Genomic DNA, 22,063 nt, shown 5'->3' on the forward strand with positions numbered 1-22,063 from the left:
TGGCTTGAAAAGTACAAAATTCAATCCATCTTTCATAAAGGTTTTCCGACGGACAAAGGCGTCTTTTTCCGTTGGCAAAGCTTTATAAAAGATGGCTTGAATTGTTTACTTTCCAAGTCATCTTTTATAAACCTCTAAATATGGTTTGGAATCTCCAGGTGCGCCAAGGGTTAAAGACGCCTTAGCGACCTGGGGAAACAAAGGCACAGTAACTACCTCTGTTGACCCCTCGCGCGAGGGGTCACCAGAGGAATTTACAGTGACTGACAGAAGTGCCAGCCAGCCACAGTACCTGTGGCTGGCTGGCACTTCTGTCAGCTTTCCTGACTTAATGTGGCACATCTCCCATCGCGGCTTCATCCGTGGCGGGATAATGTGTCCCTCCAACGTTATGGTGGGACCGGGCGGCCCCAGCAGGGCCCCGGCTCAGCCCCACTTTTTGGAGACTGCCGTGGCCCAGCCCGAGTGGCCCTGGCCTACTTAAAGCACTGATTGTATGTCTGTGACCTCTAACTTCAGGCATTGGCTGTGGTGAGGCTTTAATGGGAGATAATGCCAACACCAATTTCCAGGACCCTGGACTCTAACTTCCTCTGCCTGGTCCTGAGCCATCCCTGTACAGTGTGAACATAGCACTGTACTGCAGGGCTCAGGCAGGGAGGCCGTGGAAGAACTCTTATGAAGCACAAGTCTAAAAGGAAGACAAGTCTTTCTGTTCTGCCTCAGCCACCTAGACCTGTCTGATAGCATCCTACACCTATGCGCAGGTGGGACAGCAAGGGCTGATGGGATATTTCATATGAGATGAGCTGCTCCTGTGCATTATGGACTGACATTTTTCCGATTTTTCTTTTTCAGATGTGTGCATGCCGTTTTTGCATTTGTTTGAAATCCTGTCTTGTAGGTCACAGCATTCTTTAATTTCTCCTTTTTGAGTGAGTTTGCATTTGCTGTTAGTCCATTGACAATAAGGGGTAGGCCCCCTTCCACATGGTTCTTTGATTGAACTTGAACAGGAGAAAAAGCCAAGCCATTTTTCGTTTGTAGTGTTTAAGGGCTGCTGTTCAAGTGAAATGGAAAACAAAATCCGTTTCTGGGTGTAGTGTTGAAATTATTGCCCATCACGTGAATCAAAAGTAAAACAAGACAGTTTTTGGATGCAATGAATATCTCCTTGTCATTCAATTGAAGAAAAGCACAGCAGGGCCATTTTTGGGTTGTAGTGTTCAAACGCTTGCCACTCATGTAAAATCATTGCAAAGCAGGCCGTTTTTGGATGCAGTGTATAACTTCATGTCATTCAGGTGAAATAAAAGCAACACAGGGCTGTTTTTGGATGCAGTGCATAACTTCTTGTCATTCAGGTCAAATAAAAGCAGCACAGGGCAATTTTTGATGCAGTGTATAACTTCTTGTCATTCAGGTGAAATAAAAGCAACGCAAGGCCGTTTCTGGATGCAATGTATAACTTCTTGTCCTTCAGGTGAAATGAAAGTAAAGCAAGGCCGTTTTTGGATGCAATGTATAACTTTGTGTCACTCAGGTGAATTAAAAGCAACGCAGGGCCATTTTTGGATGCAGTGCATAACTTCTTGTCATTCAGGTGAAATTGAAGCAACGCGGGGCCATTTTTGATGCAGTGTATAACTTCCTATTATTCAGGTGAAATAAATGCAAAGCAGGGCCGTTTTTGGATGCAGTGTTCAAATGCTTGCCGCTCATGTGACAGGGCAAGCAAAGCACAGACGTTTTTGGTGGCAATGTTTAAATGCAGTTTTTTCACATGAAAGGGATTTTGTTTAGGGCCTTTAAATGCACCCCACACTACAGAGTATCATTTTGTTCCAGGGTAGGCTTTACAGTACATTGTCTACAAGTATATACAGTCACTCCAGTTTCTCCAGTTATACGTAATATGAGGCAGGACTGGGAATGGGGGGGGCACAGCTACAACCACCACCGGCCAACCTCACACTCAGGATCAACCCCAACTGACACCATGGAATGCAGACACTCTCAAAGGCATCCTAACAATCCATCGGGGATGACATCAGACACTGGGATAAAAAACATATACTACAACAGTACATCCTAAAGGGAAACATTTAAAATGTTATAATCTAAAGTAAAAACTTAAGATGATAACCACAATACAACAATTATATAATTGGTGGATTGCTTGGATCAGATGTGCTTTGACCTCTTCACCTGTTTGATGTGTCCTTTAGAATGTATTGTGTCAGTCTAAAGGCCTAGTGATAGAGATTACATCCATGTGTTGCAATGACATCTGTGCCGGCCCACCTGTCGTCTACAGTGTTCAGCCTTAGCTTTCAGCCTCGCTACCAATGGTAGGCCAGTTCTTCTTGTAACTTCTTGTTTGACATTACATTAAGAGTTTCTTATTCTTGAACATCATAAATCTTTAAAAAGGCCATACATTGGACCACTTCAATTCTCCCTGAGGCTTGCACTGTACTAGTCTCAAAGAAACATTCTGTTGAAAACTGCTTTTTCAGATCACGAATTGCTGACGTAATCAAAAGTGTAAATGTATTCCCATGTATAATCTGACGGCCAATGGACTAACTGAACACAACCAATCATTGCTCATTTTAATATTTTACAAAGCACAACTGTGAGCGAAACTTGAGAACTTGCTCAGAAAGAGGCTACATTGAAAAACACCTTGTGTGGTATGCAAACCAATCAGTTGTCTTGGTACTGATAACATCTCTTGCAAAGACCATCATTCACAGTGTGCTCCCCTTTTTCCCCCCGCCCCAGGAGAAGGGCGTCAGTCTCACCCACATTGAATCGAGACCTTCACGCCTCAACAAGGACGAGTACCAGTTCTTCATCAACCTCGAGCAAAATGGGACCTCGGCTCTCAACGATATCATGATGTGCTTGAGGCAAGACATCGGTGCGACGGTGCACGAGCTGTCACGTGACAAGAGAAAGGATGCAGGTAAGGAGTACCTGTCATAACATAGGGGTGTGATACTGATCTGAGCCGAGCCATGAGGGATGATAACAAGTGGGCGAGGGGCCGATCCTCAAAGAAGCGCAGAGGAGGCACTTCTGTGCAGAATGTAAGGTGCCTCTGATGCACAGGCCTCATGCTAGAATGGACCCCAGCCCCTAGCATTTCCCTAGCATATAAAAAATACATATATACTATGCTGCGTTCAGAGATAGAAAAGTAAATGGGACCGCAGTGCGTCATTAGGCTGGCTCCCAGGTTTAAAAAAACATCTGTACAGCAAGTTCAGGTGGCTTGAACAACACCTACAAATGGGAGGGAGGGGCTGCTCTTAACAGCCTTAGAACATTTACGTTAGGTAAGTTCAACGTGATGGGAAGCGGTAAGTGTGAAAAGTGCAAGCAGTTCAGTTATGAAAAATGGAAGTTTCATCCTCAGGGGGCCCTGGGATGGATCACATTGATCACATGTGCAGCAAGATTTGGAGTCCCTCCCAAAGAGGCCATGGGTAGCCATATCCAGTGCCTCCTCCTAGGACCACCTCTTAACAAATACAAAGTTGCAGGTTAATAGTGAAATTATTGGCCACTGCATCATAGTGTGCCTTAATGTGTCTTCCCAGCATCGGGAGCCTGGACAACTGCCTGGCAGAGTGAAACTACTCAAGGCAGTGGGAACGATCACGAAGCTGCTGTATGTACCCAACATATTGCCGTCTCTGATCGCCTAAGTCCTGAGAGCGTACATCCAGCTTTGAACCTGTGTAGTAATTGTTTCTGTCCACCTCTGGTTCGATGGGAACAGCTTTCCTCCATCTACCTCGCATGAATAAGCACCGTCCTAGTCTTCAAGGGCACATGCATGTGGTCCATGAAATGCTCTCCTGCTTTTAAATATGAGGAGTTCAAGCTATACTCCTTGCAGGTGTCTTGTCACCTTGGTAAACTGGAAACCTTCTGTCTCTGCTCGTCCTTGGCTAGGATGTGCACCGTGTCTGTGCTGGAAGCTCTGTCTGACTGCCTTCTGTGAAACTAGACTGTCAGCTTCTCCATGTACTCAGAGTCCATTATCCCTTCCCCATTCACTTCAGTGCACCTATGGATTCCATCTTTGTTCTTATGGCCGTCCATGTTTATCGCAGTTAAGCATGTGCAAGCTGATTTTCTTGGTGTCTTGCTGTTTCCGCGTAGCTTAGGATTCACTGGTGTAAATGTATCACTTCTGTAACTACCATGAGTCATAAGCATTTGTTTTGTGTCTATCTGCAATAAACTACAAGTGTTTGCATAGCTTTGTGCATGGATGCCTATATGCTTCATGTCTAAATGCATCAACATTGTGATGTCATTAGTGACATCCTCAGCTTCCTTAGTTCTAGTCAGTCGACTTCTTCGTAGTCAGTCGACTTGTTCGATCAATGACACTTCTTTCTCTTCCATATTGTCAGTCGGGTACGGTTTGAATGGTTGTCTGAGCAAGTACCGTTTCTCACATCTGCGATACTTCGACGAGGGTGATGAACTTCGGGCTGCAAGTCGAGTGCGGGTCACAAGGGCTACACTTGGACCTCGTCTTCAAGTTTATACAACCCTTGCTATGCACTAGTGCAACTTGCACCAAAGGAGTGCACCCATGCATTGGTGTACATGTAATACAAGAGTTTACACAATCCCGGCTATTCACCAGTTCAATTTTCAACAATGGAAGGTACTTGTGTGTTGGTATACGTGTTGTGACATACATTTACACCATCAACACTTTGCACTCATGCACCCTAAACCAAAAGAGTGTGCACACTAAATAACCTGTGTTTACATGATCTCTACTAGGAACCAGTTCACCCTGAACCCAGAGGTGTACAACATAAATTGTGTTTATGCCACTTTTCTGCCCCTCTTTCCTCTTGTGCATTGTACTTCTTCCTCAAACACACGATTACATCCAATGCCTCCACTTGCTCCCAATTGAGAGCCAGATCCCCTTCTCTCTTTGCAGTACACACCTGCCCCCTGGGGTGGAGGTCCGAGGTACCTAGAGAGGGCAGCGTCCAGATATTGTTCCTCCAGGTGCTTAGGATCTTCTCCCAAGGCGTGAAGTACCACCCCCCCCCCGTCTCCTGCTCCACCTGGAAAATGTAACAAAGATATACTGGATCAGGCAAGTGAGGCATTAAAGACTTCCTCCTCAGTCTTATGCCTCACTTTGCTGCTCTAGGGCATGGAAAGTGAGGCATAAAAAGCTTCCTCCTCGGTCTGATGCCTCATTTTACTGCTCTAGGGCACGGAAAGTGAGGCATAAAATGCTTACTGCTTGGTTTTATGTCTCACTTTACTGTTCTAGGGAATGGAAAGTGAGGCATAAAAGGCTTCCTCCTCTGCCTTACTCCTCACTTTACTGCTATAGGGCATGGAAAGTGAGACATAAAAGGCGTCTTCCTCGGTCTTATGCCTCACTTTACTGCTCTAGGGCATGGAAAGTGAGGCCTACTGAGCCTAATCAGCAAACCTTGGGAGTCCCTAGAAGTGATTAAGTTCACACTATTCATAAAAAGCCTCTCTTACAATGGGGCAGATTTAATGTTTTCATGCATAAAATGATGTCCTCTCTTGCTCCTCTGCTAGTCGTCCCGGCAGCTGTCACCTAGAATTGTGTGTCATAGCACTGACCCTGCCACAGTTACATGTCACTTGATTTACCTGGAGGTCACATTCATCTCCACCTCTCTCTGTCACTAATACTACTGTCACACCATCCATATCTAACCACTCAAGTGTTTCCACCACCATCTCCTTTCCACCATCTGACCTTTCCTCACCACTTGCTTCACCTTTTACTAAAAAGACATTTAAAACTTCTGCCATTTCCCCTTTCTCTCTCTCACCGGCAGTTCTCACTCTCCTTCACACCTGATGCCTCTTCCACCAGCACTGCCTTCTCCAACTTCCAATCCCTACTATATGACTCATTCTCCTCTCACCTTCCACTGCTTACTTTCACCCCTAAGTCTCAGCATCCTCAGCCATGGGTGATCCCATTCATATGCTCTTTCCACACAGACATGTGTCAGATGCTGCTCAAATGGAAGAGTACCCACTTGCACGAGGACCTGCAACTCTACCTCTCTGCCCTGAGAGAGGTAGAGTTGCAGGTCCTCCCTATTCAAGTCCACTCTTGAATAGGGAATCCTACCTAACCCTCATTGACTCTCACTCCAACCATCCTCGACGGCTCCAGGGCGCCCTAAACTCACTCCTCACCCATCCTGAGTCTATGACTATAAACTCCACAGCGAATGACCTTGCTGAATACTTTGCTGCAAACATTTCCAAAATCGTAGACTCTCCTGAACTTCCTCACACTCCCTGCTCCTACAGTTTACACTCCACCTACTACTCCATCATCCCATGCCTCCATCTCCCACTTTAGTCACAATAATACTGAAGAATTCCAACCTCTACTGAGGAAGACTAACCCCTCTTGTGCCCCATCAGACCCGCTTGGTCCTCAGTTAGTCAAGCCTATTGTCCCTTTGGTGACCTCTCATCTCTCTTTACTCTTCAACCTGTCCTTCGGCGCTGCTTGCTTTCCCTCTATTTTATAAATGGCCATGTTCATCCCTCTCCTAAAAAACTAAGGGGCTGAACCAAACCTACCAGCTAACTTTTGCCCTGGGTCTCTCCTTCCGCACTACTCTAAAGTGCTCGAAAGTGTCTGTTCAACCATTTTACCAATTTCTTAGACATGCAAAACCATCAATACCTCCTACAAGCAGGTTTTCGGCTCCTGTCACTCCATGGATACTGCTCTCATGATTGTGTCCAACTTCATCGCCTCTAGTAAGCACTCCAACCCATCCTCTAGCCTAATGTTCCTGGACCCGTCTGCTGCCTTTGACACTGTCCTTCACTCTGATCTCCATAATACTCATTTTCTTCTTGGGATTCACAATCGAGCCTTGCCTGGGTTCAATCTGACCTTACACCTCACCAATTCTCTGGTTCCTGGAGCAAGATCACCTCTCTACTCACTCCTCTAACTGGTGGTGTTCCACAAGGCTCTGTCCTGGGACTTCCCCTCTTTGCAATCTACACCTCTGCTCTTGGGGCACTAATCTCCTCCTTTGGGTTCTCGTACCAACTCTTCATGGGCGACACCCAAATCTTCTTCTCTTTTCCTGAACTCTCCTCTCGTCTGTCTATCAAAATTACCAACTGTCTCTCTGCCATTAATTATTGGATGGCTTTGAACTCTCTGATGTTAAACTCTACCAAAACAGAGGTACTATTCTTCCCTACCAAAATCTCTCTCTTCTCTTCCTCTGCCTATCCAGTTCCCACCTGACACTCTACCCTACTCTTTTTCAGATAGAAACCTCAGTGTCACCTATGACCCTTCTCACACCTTCTCTACTTTCATCTCCAAAACTGCAACAGTGGCTCACCTCAACCTCCTAAATAATAGGGAAGTCAGGCACCTCCTTCCTTTCAACACCGCCAAGTATCTCTTAACCACCCTTGTCTTCTCTAAACTGAACTACTGGGCCAGCAGTCTCTTTGATCTCTCCAACTATGGTTCCTGTCCTCTCGACAAGATCATTGACTTTGCTAGCTGCACAATCTTTGAACTCCGTCACTTCACACCTACTTCCTTGTACCATCACCAGGATGGACGGCTGATGATGCAAAACAGGGCCAGATGTACATTTCCTCTGCTCCACAAATGTATCCATGGTAAGACACCACTGTATCTATCCTCCTGTATCCAACTCTACAAGCCTTCTCGTAATCTCTGCTCTGCCTCCTCGGCTACCCTTATGGCGCCTCGCCCTCCCTGTGCCTCCTCTCTTCTTGCTCCACTTGCATGGAATTCTCTTCCCCCGGACATCACAGAAACAGTCCACATGGATTTGTTCAAAACCAAACCAAAAAAAGGCGACCTCCTGGCCTTTGAGTTAGCCTCATAACCTACCTCTCATCTGCCTGCTAGCTAAAATTTTTCCCTCACCTCTAACCTGCCTCTGTCCCTCACTGAGCTTCGACTCTAGCACTTCACTCATCATGGTCACCTCCTGTGAACAGCAGGCTGTCCCGCATACCTGCACTTAAAAATGTCCAATGCTGGTTGTCCTTAATCTATTTATGTCCACTTAATCATTGTCCCTGGTGACTGTTCCGTTGACTCCCCTCCATAACCAGGTCAGAATGTCCCTCAAACTCACCCCATTGTAATAAGCTCACTGCTTCCCATCAAATCTGATTTGTTATCTGCTGTGATCAAAGGAGCATGGTTCCTCCTGTATATAAATGAATAAACTCACCAGCTCGTCAAGTCACAATTGATTCCAGTAAAGTGACGGGCTGCGTGAGAAGCCACATTGATCTCCTCGCCTGCTACTGCCAGTCAGCAGGGAAGCATGGGTGAGGCAGCGCTCTTCCACACAGCTGTGTCCTGTAATTATGTCATGTTATTGGGTTTAGCCGAGCACAACACTTGGCATTCCGTGGTCCTTTGTAAGACAACCAGGGTACAGTTTCTTTGTTGGAATGTTAATGTGTGAAGGAGAGGGGGATAATTGTGCTGGTGTTTCTGTGGTGCGTTAGTGTGTTGTTTAGGGAAATCTAGCATCAAAACATATCTTGGGGGGGTGTATATTCCATTGTGCTCATTGTGTTTTCGGGATTTGAGTTGTGTGTTGAGAGACATTGTGTCGGCTACAGTAAAAAGTAAAATGACTTAGAGGTGGTTATTTTGCCAGAATAATTCATCTTGCCAAACAACAACTCCAGAGAATCATTTTGACTTTGGAAACACCAGAGAAGGTTTCATGGATGTGTGTGCATCCATGCTCATCTGTTTTCCTTTAGCTTGTAGGCGGCTTTGGGTTAAAAGCTAAAATATGATTCTAGCTTCACAGAAAACTTCACATCAGAGAGTCAGGAATATGGTATCTTATTGAATCTGTAAATTGTCAAGACTTTAACTGAAGTCCGTTCCAGCAAAATTGCAAAAATCTGTCATTTTCTCAGGAAGTCACCTGCCGACACCAAACACAGTTCATTTTGGCACGATTAGACCAATTTAGAAATCTATGGGTTGTGACCCATGGTCGCAAATTGGAGAAAAGTGTCATCTTGACTTTTAAATTCATGTCTTAGTTGTTCAGAAATCCAATTGCAGATGAGTGGAGCAAGGAGTCCCAGAAATGCTGTCTGGGCGCCAGGAAAGAACAAGAGATGCCCAATCAGGATTATCGATTACTGACCCTCAACATTATAATTCAGACATTTTGGGGTGTGGTTACGAGATTTTAAAACTTGATGCACAATGACACAGGAGGACTAAAATGTCCAGGAAGAAAGGATGAGAGAAGCAGCTGAGCTGGGGACCTGGAGAAGGACTGAGGCTGGAGTGGTTCCATAACTGAACCCAGGAGAGGCAGACCGCAGGATGGAGCCTGGAGCGCCCTCTCTAGCTGAGGTCACACCGGAAGGGAGTCTACTCGGGCCCTGTTGCTTGCCACGAGGTGACTACCTGATGATGGCACCTGTGTACAAGCCCAGAGAGATTCAAAGTGAGTACATTTCTCCAACAGAACACACCATTGGGTGGCTTCTGTTTGAATGAATGTCTTCAACTATGCAGACATTCATGGGGTGGGCATCCAGGAGCAGACTCCTAGCGTTCCCTTACTAATTAGTAAACGGACACTGGAGTGATTTGGGGGAAATTCAAAATCACCAACATCTATCCAGTGCTAATAAAGATATAAGGCCTCATCAGGAGTCTGGCGGTATCCCGGCGGTAATACAGCCGGGATACCACCAGTGCAAATAGCGTTACCATTACTCGGTCCGGCACTGTTAGTGCTGGATCACAAGTAGTGGTTGAGAGGTTATTTCCCATTCCCCATTCGGTCCACAGGAACCAATGGGGTTGAGGGGTGCTATTAATGTTGGCCAGTAATTGCACCAAAAATGGGCGGTAAGTGGCAATTTTTACCTCCAGCTTTCAGGTTACCACCAAATACGAGATTGGGCCAGCCCTTAAAAGCAGCATTAATATCCCAGTCTTTTAAAGTAATTGGCTATCACCTACATTATAGTTGCCAACCCCCACTATGGGCACATTTAAAAATGAAAATCCCAACTGTTCAACATTCCCTGACCCTTTCTTAAAGCAGAAGGGTGCCTGTGACGAATCAACTTCCGGGGCACCAGCGGTCCAGGGATGAATACCAGTTTTTAAACCATCAATCAACCCCACACCTCTAGTACACCAGAATGGATATCAACAGATTTCAAACACAAGTCATTTATAAACCTTGTTGTCCAATTTTGGTAACATGGATGGAACCACAGGCTTATTTACGCAAGGTCGTGGATCGTTGGTTTGTTACAAAACAGCGAAAGTACAATTATTACCCAATGATAAAAGGGACTGTCCAGTCAAAGTTGTATACAAATATCTATTATTATCAAAACAGACAATTCTAGCACACTACGAAATACAACCTAACCTGTAAAGGTGTGCAGAGGACAGACAGTTTCAAAGAAGGAAACCGGATGCACTCTGGATACTGAAAAGGAGGGTAGTCGGTAAAGTAATTAATCGCAATAGTTCAAGGATACTTGGTTTCAACACAAAGGCATCAATGGTTTGTAAAGTGTCACTGGGGTTCTTTGGAGAAGGACCATGGGACAGAACCACAATGTACCTTGTGCTTGTAGAAGTTTCAGGGTGCTTTGCAGCTTCTGTGACAGAGTTCAAGATGGGAGACAGCTGCGGGTAGCAGGCGGCAGGCGGTTTGGTGAGCGAGGCTGGACGGATGGCTGCAGGGTGGCCTACATGGCGGCTCGGGGTCAGGAATTGTTGTCTCACTGCTGGCTGGCGCATCTCAAGTGCTGGTTGCGGCATCTCGGCTGGTGTTAGCGACTGCGGCAATACACGAATCATAACAAGAATCAGCAGTGCAGTCGGTTGTTGCTCAGGGGGGGCTCAACTGGCTCAAAAATGTCCTTTAAGGCAGACGTCTGTAGATGCTTGTTGATGTACTCGTCCTAGCTTCCTCACTGGGCTTCTGTCATCTTTTGAGGCAGATGGACCAAAGCTGAGGAGAGTGTTGCAGGCAGCTGCCTTGTCCTTGTTTTGGTTCAGACACTCCCTGGTACTTCCCACCTAGGAAGCTTGCTGCAGAGCCTAGCAGGGTACACTGTGTGCTGGCTCGGTACCCATTCTGGAGCTGCTTGAGGGTCCTCTGGATTCAGTATCTCCTCTGTTCCCTGGGATTTGTGTCGGGGAGGGATCTTTCTTCCCTCTTAGAGGTCCTGGCCTTCCATCACTGGCGGAAGATATAAGGCAGACTGTACCTACAGCCAGGGTCCAATGCTGAGTTCTTCTTGTTACTCCTTGCAACGTCTACAGATGATCTGCGCAAAAAGGGGCTCAGCCCGCTTTTAAAGCCAAATGAGCACAGTGATTGGTGTAGGCTAAGCCGACCTTAATGATCCAATCCTGGGTCCCCACCAACATACTCCTGTATGTATGAGGTCATAACCAAAGTGCTTTGCAACAGAAAAGGCAAAGGGGTGAAAATATGTAATACTAAGTCACACCCATCTTCCTGTCTGTTGTAGATCAAAGGGTCTCGCTAGTTAATGGAGCTCTCTGTAGTTCCTGATTATCGCGGCAGGTCTCCCTTGAAGCTGCGGCACAACCAGACTTTCTAACTCTATCAAATCACATGCTCCTACCTTCTGAATGAGGTCTCCCTGTGGGGATGACTACTGTAATACACGCATTTCCAGACATGAACTTTCACTGTCCATTGATACTAAGGGTGGGAACTGACTTCAGGTTGGCAAAGTGCATATTAAAGGTTGTTGAGGTTTCCTGTCTCCTGTGTTTACTTCTTCAGCCAGGCCCCATGTGGGCCTGTTTGAAGTATACACTATTAGTATGGTAATTATGTTAATCGCTGCCACCACTCTGCAGGGCTCAGCATAAGTACAGGACAGATCCATGGAGCCTTTGATAGTTAATTAGGCTGGCCATGGCAGGGGGAATGATTTTCCCTCTCCCTTCTGGAAGGACATGGTGTACACCTGGCTGCCATATCCCAACTAAATATGAGATGGGAGGCAACGCCTGTAGAGTGTGTCCACCCAGAGTACACAAGTCTATGTGTATATCATGTGCATAGACAAATGTGTGCAGATTAGCCGCACACATTTTCTGGATGTTCATCTACCATGATGCAATTTCTTTTAAAATTTCAAAAAACCCAGGCAAGCGCAACCCCACCGTGCGGATGTTGGAATTCCTCACCGTTGCCAATGGTAACCTGAATCTACGGGTCTGTGCTGTGCAGAAAAGTGTCTTCATGGTTAAGCAAAGTGAACATAGCTGGTTTATAAGCAAACTTTAGCTATAGCGGGAACCAGGAACTGCACATTGAATGGGAACATTTTCATTATCTAGCGGCAAAGGAAAGATTTTCATTCTATGATGAAAAGAGTTTTTTATTAAATGGCTGTTATGATAGAGTGTTGGTAAAGATGGAAAGTGCGCAGGAATGTCCGAAAAAAGAGCTGTTCATAGCGCTTCTTTTTCTCAATAGAAAAGCGCTACATTTTATTCAAGTTAGGCCACATTCAAAGTATATTCTACAGCAGAATTGTCAGGTCATGTTCTGGGGTGCCACATCGATTATCTTTACCTCAGGGGTATTCTCACGAGTGACCCAATGACCTGAAGTAGTCTCTAAACCTGTGTCACTCTTTACATGTGATTGGGGCAGGGGTGCGGGGGCCTGGGGGCCTCTTGTCTCCACAAGGCATGAACACTGCACATGTTCTGTTTTAGAGATTCTCTGATTTTTAATTTTGAAAAACAAAGTGGTGTTTTCAAATTGTTAGTGGTTATAGCGCTGTCAGGAAGGACACGCTTTGTGCCACGGATTAGGTGGGTGTTATTCCTGATAATAATTGGTTAAATATGAATATGGTGCATTAATTAAAAGAAAATGAATGGTATTCATTCTGCACAGTGGCCGAGTTCTCGGCTTGCGGTGCGCACCGGCCTGGGTCATGGCTTGCGGTGCGCACCGGCCTGGGTCATGGCTTGCGGTGCAGACTGGCCTCGTTCTCGGCCTGCGATGCACAGGGGACTAGTTCTCGGCTTGCGGTGCACGCGGGACTAGTTCTCGGCTTGCGGTGCACGCGGGACTAGTTCTCGGCTTGCGGTGCACGCGGGACTAGTTCTCGGCTTGCGGTGCACGCGGGACTAGTTCTCGGCTTGCGGTGCACGCGGGACTAGTTCTCGGCTTGCGGTGCACGCGGGACTAGTTCTCGGTTTGCGGTGCACACGGGACTAGTTCTCGGCTTGCGGTGCACACGGGACTAGTTCTCAGCTTGCGGTGCACACGGGACTAGTTCTCGGCTTGTGGTGCACACTGGCCTAGTTCTCGGCTTGCGGTGCACACAGGACTAGTTCTCGGCTTGCGGTGCACACGGGACTAGTTCTTGGTTTGCGGTGCACACGGGACTAGTTCTCGGCTTGCGGTGCACACGGGACTAGTTCTCGGCTTGCGGTGCACACGGGACTAGTTCTCGGCTTGCGGTGCACACGGGACTAGTTCTCGGCTTGCGGTGCACACGGGACTAGTTCTCGGCTTGCGGTGCACACGGGACTAGTTCTCGGCTTGCGGTGCACACTGGCCTAGTTCTCGGCTTGCGGTGCACACGGGACTAGTTCTCGGCTTGCGGTGCACACGGGACTAGTTCTCGGCTTGCGGTGCACACGGGACTAGTTCTCGGCTTGCGGTGCACACGGGACTAGTTCTCGGCTTGCGGTGCACACGGGACTAGTTCTCGGCTTGCGGTGCACACGGGACTAGTTCTCGGTTTGCGGTGCACACGGGACTAGTTCTCGGCTTGCGGTGCACACGGGACTAGTTCTCGGCTTGCGGTGCACACTGGCCTAGTTCTCGGCTTGCGGTGCACACGGGACTAGTTCTCGGCTTGCGGTGCACACGGGACTAGTTCTCGGCTTGCGGTACACACGGGACTAGTTCTCGGCTTGCGGTGCACACGGGACTAGTTCTCGGGTTGCGGTGCACACGGGACTAGTTCTCGGCTCTCGGCTTGCGGTGCACACGGGACTAGTTCTCGGCTTGCGGTGCACACGGGACTAGTTCTCGGTTTGCGGTGCACACGGGACTAGTTCTCGGCTTGCGGTGCACACGGGACTAGTTCTCGGCTTGCGGTGCACACTGGCCTAGTTCTCGGCTTGCGGTGCACACGGGACTAGTTCTCGGCTTGCGGTGCACACGGGACTAGTTCTCGGCTTGCGGTGCACACGGGACTAGTTCTCGGCTTGCGGTGCACACGGGACTAGTTCTCGGCTTGCGGTGCACACGGGACTAGTTCTCGGCTTGCGGTGCACACGGGACTAGTTCTCGGCTCTCGGCTTGCGGTGCACACGGGACTAGTTCTCGGCTTGCGGTGCACACGGGACTAGGCTTGCCTATTGTGCCAGGGGTGAGGGAGTATTTCAATGGCAGAGTGAGTTAAGAATCTTACGTCATTGCTCAGTTGGGGTGGCTCTCTTGATGAGGGGCAGGGGGAATGAACTCCCTACATTCATTGTTGCCCCATAAATATGTCCTACAGTGCCTGCTCTAGGACCTGCACAATTACTTGAATGTCACCCCACGTGCCAGCCCCCCCCCCCCCCCCGCGTCTCTATTGTTATGGTGGGAAGAATGCAGAGGGATTATGAGGAGTTCACATATAACGTTGATAATTCCCTTTTATGAGACTTCTAGAAAGCGATTCAGTTTTTGAACAGACGGAAACGGCAATGATCTTAAACCGCTTAGAGACGCGTGCCCAATCCCCTTAAAGTCTCCACAGCGCCCTGAGGCATTAACGCGGGGTCCCGTGTAAACTGCGGAATCTTTCATCCACAAAAGCGGCGCGTCGCCTGGGAGTGGGTCTTTGGGACAGATGGGGTCCCCTGAGAGGGGCTTGGGGCAGATGGGGTCACCTGGGAGGGGGCTTTGGGACAGATGGGGTCACCTGGGAGGGCTGTTGATTGGAGGCGTTTGGGGTTATTCATATGAAACATCGCTGTTGCTTTTATTAATTGGGATCATACAATCAACCTTTCAAACAGAGTGAACTGGGAGCAAGGAGTAGGTCTCGGGGGAGGGAGGGTGACCTATGGAAGGGGCCTGTATAACTAAGTAAGACCTCATCCTGCCTGGCATAGCACAGGAGAAGCAAGGCATGTTATGGCACTACCTAGGCGTGTGTGCCAGGCCCTGGAGTGCGCGCATGCGCTGCCCGAGCCCCGAGTACAGACGCCTGGCTTAGCGATGCAATAGCTGGCAGGCAAAGGAAGCACCAGGGCAGGTGACAGCATAAGAGAGGCGAGGCTGCCTGTGCATATCAGCGCAGCAGCAGCCATGCGACGGGCACATGGAGTGACATTATATAATGCCACTACCTGAGAACAGAATGCCACGTCCTGGAATGTGCAGGGAATACCTGGTCATGTGATGACGCTCCCTAGTACATGGCTCGCTATTGGTCCAGAGAGTGGCATTACATTACATGCCATGTGGTGCTGTGTGTCCCTGCGTGACATGGCTGTACCATCATGTGCACCTAGAACCTGGTCACGTGATAGCTAGGTGTGCAGCGCCACCCTTCCTCTACCCCAGGACTTCCCTCTCCCTCCTGTGCCTAATGTCTCCCCCTTGCCACGCTCTTCTCCCTCTGCGCGCCCTCAGGTCTGGGCGCATTCCCCGGTGCAGGCGCTGTGACACTACAGAGCCAGTCACTGTAGCACTATACATGCATAGCACGAACACATTATTACCACACGTGCACAGCTCATGCACCCCAAAACCCCATGAAAGCACACCCCACACATCCATCCACTGGCCCCCAGTACACACACCAGGACACATGCACTGCACAAAAGCGAGACCCATTGGCTTAGCCAAAGCTTGTTGAAAAGGAAGCTATCCTTGTGTAGCCCTGCCAAGGCAATTGCCCATGTGCTACAAAGCCTTGGTTGGCGGTAAACAGAAGGAAACGTTTTACCCAGAATGCCCTGTTTTTTCTGGTGTGCCGACAACCAATGGGATTCAGAAAAAGCACCCGAGCTTATCCCCCCAGTTAAAGTATCCCCTGAAGCCTTCCTCATAATCACGCTTAGAGTTCCTGCGGTGAGGCTGTGAACACTGGGGGCGCCTGCTCTTCTCTCCATGCAGCCTCCCGACCCCCCCCCCCATTTCAGGAAAGAGTCCGGGCTAATTCGATCGGAAGGCCGGTGTGCGCCCCCACCTGACTTGCCAGCAGGCCCCCCACTCCTGCACGCAGGCATGCAGCATGACTGGCAGCCCGAGACCACGTGACTATGGTCTCACTCAGGCGGGTGGCAAAGCTGTAATCTGGGGACTTTGGTAACAGGCAGGAATGCGTGGAGTCCGCGGACACGCGAAGAATTACCCTGGAGGGGGCGATGGGCACTCGGTGCATTCCTAGCATGGGTAGTCCTGGGAGAGGGAAGCCCACAGCCCAGTGGCAGAGACGGGGGGAGGGGGGGAGAATCAGCGGGTAGAACTGGAAAGGCAAGAAGCGCCAATCATGAATTACAGTCATCTTCAGTTTTCATAAAGCGCCCCGCGCCGCATTCCTCACACTTCTAAGCACTGTAAGTACAGCTGTTATTATTGCCCAGTTCAATGGTACACAATTTATCAACTTGGTAAGGATGAGGGACTGAGTTGGTCCAACTAAAATTCGAATCTCTGGGGCAAGACTCGTGAGCTAGCTTCTCCCCCCTCCTTTCCTCCTCCCACACAGCAACCACCCCACCTGACTCCTCCGACCTGAAGTCTGGCTCCCCCCTCTTTGGCTGCACATCCCACTGTGCTCCACGGAACTAGAAGAGGGACAACGTCACTGTTCTCTTTCCAGAGGCCATTCTGGTGTTTGTGGTTTTTTGTTGTTCAATGGAAACAACACATGTAGAAAGCGTGTTATATGTTTCCTCCAGGACCACTGACACTCCGGAGGGAGACCCAGGCTGCTAATAGCTCTTACCACTGCTTGTGGGGTCTACAGTGACAGCAATGGCCCTCAGCCTTCACTGAGGGCCGTACTTCACTCTGGACTTCCATGAGGTCTGGATGGGTGGCTGTCAGAAAAACGGAAAAGATACACTCCAGCTGGTACTACCCCAACACCCGGGCCCTGAGGGAGGGTGACAGCGCTCTTGCCAGCTGGTGATTATTGCCACAAGTGTCTCGGCACAAAGGCCTGGGCAGAAAAGCAACAGGGGGCTTCACTTCTGAGGCCCATCTTTGCATTTCATGCCGAGTGCTATCGAGGCAGGACCATTGAAGAGTTCTCTTCCAAAGCCGCCAGCGCCCCCTTTCTGTGCCTGAGGGCAGGGGTCCGCGAGGGAGGGATGGACCGCTCAGAACAAGGGCCTGCACTGGTGGATACATCGTGGAGATAGCTGGTGTTCGGGGCCACAGCCGGAGGAAAATCAGAATAACCCACACTTTTGAGTGAAAGTAAAGTTTAACAGAAAATGCACCAGAATCCCAAAAAATGCACAGAAGCTGCCAATTATACGGGAACATTCGAAAGATTCCTGGAAGTTATGCGTGTGGACATTGGAGAAGCTTTCTTGGCTTCGATGAGACCGGCTGATGTGGGTCACTTGGAAAATCTGTCACCTTCTTTGCTTCAAAGAATTCTATGAACATGGAAAGAATGAAGGGGTAATTCCACTATATGTCGCCGAATGTTTCGTTGAATATAGAGAAATCTTTCCCTTTTGTATGTGTACTTGAATCTAGTTAGCACATCATTACCATATTTATGTCCAGCTATCAAATCACCGTAGGACCAGTTGGCCCATCATGGCAGATTTCCATAAAACACGCTGAGCACATCATTGCCAGTAGTGGTTCATGCCCCTGAGGTGCAGTAGTGGTCATGCCCCTGAGGTGCAGTAGTGGTTCATGCCCCTGAGGTGCAGTAGTGGTTCATGCCCTGAGGTGCAGTAGTGGTCATGCCCCTGAGGTGCAGTAGTGGCTCATCCCGCTAAGGTGCTGTAGTGGTTCATGCCCTGAGGTGCAGTAGTGGTTCATGCCCCTGAGGTGCAGTAGTGGTTCATGCCCTGAGGTGCAGTAGTGGTTCATGCCCCTGAGGTGCAGTAGTGGTTCATGCCCCTGAGGTGCAGTAGTGGTTCATGCCCTGAGGTGCAGTAGTGGTCATGCCCCTGAGGTGCAGTAGTGGCTCATCCCGCTAAGGTGCTGTAGTGGTTCATGCCCTGAGGTGCAGTAGTGGTTCATGCCCCTGAGGTGCAGTAGTGGTTCATGCCCTGAGGTGCAGTAGTGGTTCATGCCCCTGAGGTGCAGTAGTGGTTCATGCCCTGAGGTGCAGTAGTGGTTCATGCCCCTGAGGTGCAGTAGTGGTTCATGCCCCTGAGGTGCAGTAGTGGTTCATGCCCCTGAGGTGCAGTAGTGGTTCATGCCCTGAGGTGCAGTAGTGGTTAATGCCCCTAAGGTGCTGTAGTGGTTCATGCCCTGAGGTGCAGTAGTGGTTCATGCCCCTGAGGTGCAGTTGTGGTTCATGCCCTGAGGTGCAGTAGTGGTCATGCCCCTGAGGTGCAGTAGTGGCTCATCCCGCTAAGGTGCTGTAGTGGTTCATGCTCTGAGGTGCAGTAGTGGTTCATGCCCCTGAGGTGCAGTAGTGGTTCATGCCCTGAGGTGCAGTAGTGGTTCATGCCCCTGAGGTGCAGTAGTGGTTCATGCCCCTGAGGTGCAGTAGTGGTTCATGCCCTGAGGTGCAGTAGTGGTCATGCCCCTGAGGTGCAGTAGTGGCTCATCCCGCTAAGGTGCTGTAGTGGTTCATGCCCTGAGGTGCAGTAGTGGTTCATGCCCCTGAGGTGCAGTAGTGGTTCATGCCCCTGAGGTGCAGTAGTGGTTCATGCCCTGAGGTGCAGTAGTGGTTCATGCCCCTGAGGTGCAGTAGTGGTTCATGCCCCTGAGGTGCAGTAGTGGTTCATGCCCTGAGGTGCAGTAGTGGTTCATGCCCCTGAGGTGCAGGAGTGGTTCATGCCCTGAGGTGCAGTAGTGGTTCATGCCCCTGAGGTGCAGTAGTGGTTCATGCCCTGAGGTGCAGTAGTGGTTCATGCCCCTGAGGTGCAGTAGTGGTTCATGCCCTGAGGTGCAGTAGTGGTTCACCCCCCTAAGGTGCAGTAGTGGTTCATTCCCCTGAGGTGCAGTAGTGGTCATGCCCCTGAGGTGCAGTAGTGGCTCATCCCGCTAAGGTGCTGTAGTGGTTCATGCCCTGAGGTGCAGTAGTGGTTCATGCCCCTGAGGTGCAGTAGTGGTTCATGCCCTGAGGTGCAGTAGTGGTTCATGCCCCTGAGGTGCAGTAGTGGTTCATGCCCTGAGGTGCAGTAGTGGTTCATGCCCCTAAGGAGCAGTAGTGGTTCATGCTCCTGAGGAGCAGTAGTGGTTCATCCCCCTAAGGTGCAGCAGTGGTTCATGCCCCTAAGGTGCAGTAGTGGTTCATGCCCCTAAGGTGCAGTAGTGGTTCATGCCTCTGAGGTGCAGTAGTGGTTCAAGCCCCTGAGGTGCAGTAGTGGTTCATGCCCCTAAGGAGCAGTAGTGGTTCATGAGTCTGAGGTGCAGTAGTGGTTCATGCCCCTAAAGAGCAGTAGTGGTTCATCCCCCTGAAGTGCAGTAGTGGTTCATACCCCTAAGGAGCAGTAGTGGTTCATGCCCCTGAGGTTCAGTAGTGGTTCATGCCCCTAAAGAGCAGTAGTGGTTCATGCCCCTGAGGTGCAGTAGTGGTTCATCCCCCTGAGGTGCAGTAGTGGTTCATGCCCCTAAGGAGCAGTAGTGGTTCATGTTCCTGAGCTGCAGTAGTGGTTCATGCCCCTAAGGTGCAGTAGTGTTTCATGCCCCTGAGGAACAGTAGTGATTTATGCCCCTGAGGTGCAGTAGTGGTTCATCCCCCTAAGGTGCAGTAGTGGTTCATGCCCCTAAGGTGCAGTAGTGGTTCATGCCCCTGAGGTGCAGAAGTGGTTCATGCCCCTGCGGTGCAGTAGTGGTTCATGCCCGTGATTCATGCCCCTGAGGTGCAGTAGTGGTTCATGCCCCTAAAGAGCAGTAGTGGTTCATGCCCCTGAGGTGCAGTAGTGGTTCATCCCCCTGAGGTGCAGTAGTGGTTCATGCCCCTAAGGAGCAGTAGTGGTTCATGTTCCTGAGCTGCAGTAGTGTTTCATGCCCCTGAGGAACAGTAGTGATTTATGCCCCTGAGGTGCAGTAGTGGTTCATGCCCCTAAGGTGCAGTAGTGGTTCATGCCCCTGAGGTGCAGAAGTGGTTCATGCCCCTGCGGTGCAGTAGTGGTTCATGTCCGTGATTCATGCCCCTGAGGTGCAGTAGTGGTTCATGCCCGTGATTCATGCCCCTGAGGTGCAGTAGTGGTTCATGCCCCTGAGGTGCAGTAGTGGTTCATGCCTGTGATTCAAGCCCCTGAGGTGCAGTAGTGGTTCATGTCCCTGAGGTGTAGTAGTGGTTCATGCCCCTAAGGAGCAGAAGTGGTTCATGACTCTGAGGTGCAGTAGTGATTCATCCCCCTGAAGTGCAGTAGTGGTTCATCCCCCTAAAGAGCAGTAGTGGTTCATACCCCTAAGGAGCAGTAGTGGTTCATGCCCCTGAGGTGCAGTAATGGTTCATCCCCCTAATATGCAGTAGTGGTTCATGCCCCTGAGGTGCAGTAGTAGTTCATGCCCCTGAGGTGCAGTAGTGGTTCATCCCCCTAATATGCAGTAGTGGTTCATGCCCCTGAGGTGCAGTAGTAGTTCATGCCCCTAAGGTGCAGTAGCGGTTCATGCCCCTAAGGAGCAGTAATGGTTCATGGCCCTGAGCTGCAGTAGTGGTTCATGCCCCTGAGGAGCAGTAGTGATGTATGCCCCTGAGGTGCAGTAGTGGTTCATCCCCCTAAGGTGCAGTAGCGGTTCATTCCTCTAAGGTGCAGTAGTGGTTCATGCCCCTGAGGTGCAGAAGTGGTTCATGCCCCTGAGGTGCAGTAGTGATTCATGCCCCTAAGGTGCAGCAATAGTTCATGCCCCTGAGGTGCAGTAGTGGTTCATGCCCCTGAGGTGCAGTAGTGATTCATGCCCCTAAGGTGCAGTAGTGGTTCATGCCCCTGAGGTGCAGTAGTGGTTCATGCCCCTGAGGTGCAGTAGTGGTTCATGCCCCTAAGGTGCAGTAGTGGTTCATGCCCCTGAGGTGCAGTAGTGGTTCATGCCCCTGAGGTGCAGTAGTGGTTCATGCCTCTAAGATGTAGTAGTGGTTCATGCCCCTGAGGTGCAGTAGTGGTTCTTGCCCCTGAGGTGCAGTAGTGATTCATGCCCCTAAGGTGCAGTAGTGGTTCATGCCCCTAAGGTGCAGTAGTGGTTCATGCCCCTGAGGTGCAGTATTGGTTCATGCCCCTAAGGTGCAGTAGTGGTTCATGCCCCTGAGGTGCAGTAGTGGTTCATGCCCCTAAGATGTAGTAGTGGTTCATGCCCCTGAGGTGCAGTAGTGGTTCATGCCCCTGAGGTGCAGTAGTGGTTCATGCCCCTAAGGAGCAGTAGTGGTTCATGAGTCTGAGGTGCAGTAGTGGTTCATGCCCCTAAAGAGCAGTAGTGGTTCATCCCCCTGAAGTGCAGTAGTGGTTCATACCCCTAAGGAGCAGTAGTGGTTCATGCCCCTGAGGTTCAGTAGTGGTTCATGCCCCTAAAGAGCAGTAGTGGTTCATGCCCCTGAGGTGCAGTAGTGGTTCATCCCCCTGAGGTGCAGTAGTGGTTCATGCCCCTAAGGTGCAGTAGTGTTTCATGCCCCTGAGGAACAGTAGTGATTTATGCCCCTGAGGTGCAGTAGTGGTTCATCCCCCTAAGGTGCAGTAGTGGTTCATGCCCCTAAGGTGCAGTAGTGGTTCATGCCCCTGAGGTGCAGAAGTGGTTCATGCCCCTGCGGTGCAGTAGTGGTTCATGCC

At 49.7% G+C, this 22,063-nt stretch overlaps 1 protein-coding gene across 2 annotated transcripts in view; it reads left to right on the forward strand.

The window, feature by feature from the left end:
- The window catches only part of PAH (phenylalanine hydroxylase), a 418,172-nt gene that overhangs the window by 187,803 nt on the left and 208,306 nt on the right, over positions 1-22,063 (forward strand). For both annotated transcript variants that reach the window (XM_069629925.1, XM_069629926.1), the window contains one exon: positions 2,788-2,971. In XM_069629925.1, coding sequence (XP_069486026.1) covers positions 2,788-2,971 — 184 coding nt within the window. The remainder of the gene's footprint in view (positions 1-2,787; positions 2,972-22,063) is intronic.

The sequence above is a fragment of the Ambystoma mexicanum genome, chromosome 12, assembly GCF_040938575.1.
Source record: "Ambystoma mexicanum isolate Mex_15411 chromosome 12, UKY_AmexF1_1, whole genome shotgun sequence".
Classification (NCBI taxonomy): Eukaryota; Metazoa; Chordata; class Amphibia; order Caudata; family Ambystomatidae; genus Ambystoma; species Ambystoma mexicanum.